This window comes from Centropristis striata, chromosome 20 (genome assembly GCF_030273125.1).
Source record: "Centropristis striata isolate RG_2023a ecotype Rhode Island chromosome 20, C.striata_1.0, whole genome shotgun sequence".
NCBI classification, from domain to species: Eukaryota; Metazoa; Chordata; class Actinopteri; order Perciformes; family Serranidae; genus Centropristis; species Centropristis striata.
In genome coordinates this window covers 4,602,545-4,607,993 of record NC_081536.1, presented here as the reverse complement: position 1 = coordinate 4,607,993, position 5,449 = coordinate 4,602,545, and the positions used below count along the sequence as shown (strand labels likewise).

The 5,449-nt window shown below is 38.4% G+C and overlaps 1 protein-coding gene across 1 annotated transcript; it reads right to left on the bottom strand.

The window, feature by feature from the left end:
* Window positions 1-1,171: 1,171 nt before the first annotated feature.
* pcbd1 (pterin-4 alpha-carbinolamine dehydratase/dimerization cofactor of hepatocyte nuclear factor 1 alpha) lies at window positions 1,172-4,741 on the bottom strand. The gene is made up of 4 exons (XM_059359090.1): window positions 4,584-4,741; window positions 3,682-3,813; window positions 3,507-3,587; window positions 1,172-1,649 (listed from the first exon to the last, which is right to left on the bottom strand). The coding sequence occupies exons 1-4, from the start codon at window positions 4,584-4,586 to the stop codon at window positions 1,557-1,559; spliced, it is 309 nt and encodes a 102-aa protein (XP_059215073.1). The 5' UTR covers window positions 4,587-4,741; the 3' UTR covers window positions 1,172-1,556.
* Between the last annotated feature and the right edge of the window lie 708 nt (window positions 4,742-5,449).

Sequence of the window (5,449 nt, the reverse complement as noted above, 5' to 3'; positions counted from 1 at the left end):
TTTCTCTTTAAGCATTGACTACAAACTGTAACAAGTTCATCAGAGGTTGGCAGAGAAAATCGAAAAATGAGTCGTTTTCGCAGTTTACGGGGACATAATGTAGCAATAATGAGCGTTCACATCTGTCTGTGCCTTCAGAGGGTTGAACTCATGACGTCATGGCAGATTTTCTCTCAAACATCCTCAGGGATTTGGCTTCATTCATAACTGAATCATCATTAGGGTCCATTGGTCTTTCAAACACACACACACAGGGTGGACAAACAACACAAACACCTCATAATACAGTCATTGAAAAATTATTAGACTAGTTTTCTTCAATTTCTTGTTCATTTTAATGCCTGGTACAACTAAAGGTACATTTGTTTGGACAAATATAACAAAAATAGCTCAAAAGAGTTTAATTTAAGAGCTGATATCTAGACATTTTCGATGGTTTTCTTGATAATAACCAAAATCATTATCAATTTGTCCAAACAAATGTACCTTAGGTTGTACCAGGCATTAAAATGAACAAGAAATTAAAGAAAAAAAGGGTGGTCTAATAATTTTTTTCCATGACTGTATAATCAAATCAAACCTTTAAGCTTTAACAGCTCTTGTCAATTGTTTTTTGAAGTAATGGTTTGCATTATATTGTAAGGTGTTTCCACTGTTGTCCTGCCCTGTGCACTATGTCATCAAGTTCTGAATGTACACGGTTTAACCCATTGACGCCTAAAACTTCCTGTAAAACCTCTGGCCGATTTTAAAATAAGCCCCTAAAACCTGAAGTTTTTCGGGAAATTCAACAGAAGTGTCAACGCTTCTACTAAATAATAGATTTTCCAGCCTCTGTAGCAGATAGAAATGAAATTCAAAAAGTATTTGAGAGCTTATACAAATACTACAAAACGACGTAAACGCTTTCCAGGCTTCAATGGGTTAAAAATGTGTTCATGTCAGAGTGCATCCATGTTAAAAAGATTTATTTGGAGTCAGGAAGCACCTGCTGGGTTCTCCTGATCCATAGCAAACACTGTTAACCCACTCTAAGCAGTGAATACACTCTTAGTTGACCGCAGCAGATGGTATACAGCGCTGTTTTGTTGTTTTTTATCAATAAAATGCATTCACTCTGATGGAAAAATCATTTTCTGGTCATTTTTTTAAAATTATGACAAGAACAGTGTGGCAGAAAATAACATTTAATAACAGAAAAGTACAAAAACATTGGCACAGAAGACACTAGTTGTGACAGAGGGATTGTTGTGAATATTATCTGGAATGTTTGCTGAGAAATGACTTTAATGTGTAAACATTTTTGCCATTTACTTTGTCTGATAATCTCATTTATTCACCAAGTGTAAACCCAACAACAGCACATTTTTAGAAACACATTGGACCCTTTGCAATCTAACATCTACAGCTACATGTTTCACAGTTCATTGAAAGTAACTGGTTCATATTCTTTGGATTTGCAGACACATCTCAGATTCTCAGATTTCTCAGTGAAAGTGACATATGAAGAACTGTCACTTTCAGTTCCACTGCTGAAATGACTGATAATGTGTTGCTCACATCATTGACGCCTGGTCAACGAAGGTGGCCAAAGTGATGTCTCGCTGGGACAGTCCTGCACACTCATGTGTGCTGAGAGTGATCTGGACCTGAAAATAGAGCAGGGAACTTATCATATGACTAGAAAGGTCTATCTATACTCAAATGATTGTGTGCTTGCTTTAGCCAAAATATGGTGGTTTAATCACAAAGTGATAAAAAGTTGCATATCAGCCAACTTCATAAAGGCACCCACTCTTGCCCTCCCATTGACACATAATAAGGCAAATATCTATCCTAGCCTCCATCTGTAACAAATTGAAGTTAAAGTGATAAAAGCAGATATTAATCTGTAATTTTTTTAATAGTATTTTTTGGGAAGTGGACATTTTTGGCTTTTTTTTTTGATAGATTCAAGGCTGTGATAAAAACATATACCCAAGCCAAAATGTATTTATTATATGGAAAGTAACTACATTTGTTTTTTCTTTGAAAAAAAGTGACATTGTGTAATCAAACTGGCATTTAAAGGGTTAGAATCCTCAACATCTTTGAATGTTTGGTAGTTTTGAGCAGGGCGGAAGTTGTTTAAGAGGTTTATTGGGTTTATACATTTTTTGATATCCGAAATATATCAAGAAAAAAAAAAACTTTCAAAAAATAATGCCATATGTAGTATCACAGCCAAAATGATGGTAAAAAAAAAGTGAAAAATTACAAAATTGTTCGAAAATGTCCCTAGTGATACCAGAGTTATAATTATGTCTTTAAAAGAAGATAATTGGGGGGGGGGGGGGGGGTTTGTATATATTTTTCGACCAGGGGCTCGAATACAAAAGTTTAAAATGTAAAAAAAAAAAAAAAAAAAACTAATTTCAGTACGCATTAACGTTAGCTAATGCTATAATTAGCTATAAACAACACTGACGTTTTTGACGGTTACATCGCAAGCACGAATGTTAGCTTTCAAGTCCGAGCCGTGTTTCTGTCCACTTGTTGAATGTGAATTCAATATTCACTCTTTCACTCTCACTCTTAGCTCTGTTTAAGTCTCCATCAACCTGACAGAAATATTTCGCTTTTTTATCCAGCTGCGAAATGCTCCATTATAGTTACTGCTAATGTTAGCTAGTTGCTAGCTAACTTCGTCTGTCGGAAGAGGTGTTACGGTTTAACTGGTGACCATGTTAACTGGTGACTTTCAGTCGGATGTTGAAAACTTTTAGAAAATACTGTAACTGTCAAAATTAGTATGTGGTCTTTGGGGTCTATTTGTATCTGCATGTGTCATGTACTAAAACTATTCAGCCCTTTCTAACCTGAAAAGGCATCCATGTCACCAGATAATTTGGTCATTCTTTAATCCGTAACACCGGTCGTTTTGTGCTGAAAGGTTAACTAGCGTATCGTGAGTTTATCGATGCTGGCCACATAGCTGAAAGACATCAGCATTTGCAAGGAAAGTTGCTTTGCACAGCACAAACTCACCCTTTACTGTCGAGGTTTCTCATTTGCTTAACACTATACACCTATGTGCGCTTGTACGTTTTCTTAAAGTAGAAAGTTGTGTTTATTAGCCAACTTTAGTGGACCTTTTTCACAGCAGACATTGTGGTCGTAGTTGGGAAAGCACAGGGGAAATTAATAACATTAAGGGTGGCTTAGTTCCATTAAAGTGTCCCAGTAAGGTATTTTCGTGAGCCAGCATGCAAAATAACCATCCCTTAAGAGGAATGCAGCTATAATTTAATGTTATTGAATATGCCTTTGCTTTTCAGGCAGTGACTTGTCAAAAATTTAAATGTGAAAAGGGTTTTTGTGAAGACAGCCCTTTGGCAAAGGAGCATCTCTATTAATCTTCAGATAAGAACAGTGTTTTTCATGATTATGCTGATTCATGTAGGTCATGATAGCTCCAGTACACTGTCACAAAACTGGCCTCATAAGTCACAATTAGGTTTCTATACCTTATTATAGACATTGAACCACTCAGGATGATGATCCATCTTCTCTGCTTGTAAAGCCACTCTGGACATGAAACCAAAAGCCTGAAAAGAAAAAGGAGTCATGCAGTTGTTTTTATACATTATGTACAGTAGTTGCTAGTTATGTGAATTGTTTGTTAATTATAATAGTAGAAACCTGGTTAAAGTCTTTAAAAATAAACTCTTTGTAAATGGCATCCCGTCCCACAACCTCCACCCACTGAGCGTTGCGTAGCAGGGGGAGTAGGTGGGCCCTCTCCTCCTCAGTCAGACTCTGGATTTTACCAGCCTGGTAGGAGAGAACAGAGGTTACAGTAAAGCAGATCTGAGAGGGGCAGTTTCACAAACACAAACTGTGATTGGTTGCGCAGGATCCCATCTGGAAACAATGAGAGGCTGCATTCCTGGTTTTAAAACTAGCTGGTTCAAAGGTATGTGGTGGTGGTGGGAAGGGGAGGGGGCTCAGTTTTGGTCATTCAGTTCCTAATCTTGACACATGATGCAGGGTCACATGGATTTTAAGTTTCAGTCAACCTCCATGGCCCTGACTGCACTCTAAACTGCACGGTCAACATTTCACAACATTCTCCAAATAGATGTTTGATTTTATTGCACAATGATTTAAGAGGGGACTTTTGAAGGCTTTGTCCCCAGATGAGCGGTCATGCATGTACACCAGAGCAAACAGATGTCACGATCACCGCCTGAAACAGAGCAATGACATCAACAGGTATCATAGCAACACTCTAATCAGCTCAATCAGCAGAGCGCCTGGGCAGCACACAGACAATACCCACTGGCTTAACCTCTTCTATTCATCACATGCAGTGGCTTAATGCACACACAAAGACACAGAAACAGGTTTTATGTCAGTCTTATCCCTGCAGAATTATTAGGGCAGATATTAAACTGTTTCATCTACACAAGTCACTCTGCCATAAAACATTATCTAATGGAGTTTTAGATTGTGAAAGTGACTAAATGGCAACAGGTGTGTGAGGCGGTAAGCAGCCCTGTGTGGCAGACTGGACACACACTCTAGAAAGGTTGTGTACTCACCATGTTTGCAGAGTGTTTTCATGCACAGAGGAGGTTCAGCTGCAGCTCCCTGTTGCACAGAGGCAAATCTGCTGTGGCAGCTAGTGAGAGCAACTGGAATGAATCCATCCGACACATGAGCTGTAGGTCCCGCTTAGCTGCCCTTGCAGAAGCCTGAGCAGAAATCCTCACTGCTGATAGGCTGCTGGGCAACCTGTCAGCATGTGTTTAATCATAACTGTCATCCGTTGCACAAAGCAGGCGTGAGGCCAGCTATTGTAGCAGGATTCAGTAAACAATGCTGCACAGGCTGTGTTTGCTGTGTAAAGAAAGAAGGACAGGAAACTGCTCCTCTTATACACTCTTTAATGCATTTTATATTATAAATGCACATGTATTAAACACAAACCTAAACTTGAGAATAATATCACACTCTAGATGAAGTCTCTGTTCAACAGGACAGGAGATTTTAAATCAAGGGCTGCTTTTCGCCCGACTGGAGTTCATGTCAAAGGTTAATGAGTTGCTCCTGTGAGATTGCCCCGGTGAACTCATCTGTCATAGCGAGCGCTCAGGGAAATGAACTGGTTAATGAAATGAGGAGAGGGAGAGGATGTGACAAGTGATCAACATTTAACAGTTGGCTGGGTTGGGAAATGAGAATGGTGCTTTAGTGTTTTGTTTAGAAAGGAAGGCTTGGATTTAGAATGAAACCATTAGACAGGAGTCAAACTGTTGTATATAACTGTGTTTGAAATGTAGCTTATTGCTTCTACATTAATACACACTAATACAAGCTTTTTAAAACTGGCAATGTGTCTATTGTCATCATTAAATCGTATATTTTTTATCAACTCAACTCCAAACTTAATTCCAAATAAATGCAT

Excerpts from the sequence above, each read along its gene's own strand:
- pcbd1 (XM_059359090.1), bottom strand. Across the intron at positions 3,588-3,681 it reads TTTTTAAAGACTTTAACCAG|GCTTTTGGTTTCATGTCCAG; the intron begins GTTTCTACTATT and ends TTTTCTTTTCAG. Across the intron at positions 1,650-3,506 it reads GGTTCAATGTCTATAATAAG|GTCCAGATCACTCTCAGCAC; the intron begins GTATAGAAACCT and ends CTCTATTTTCAG.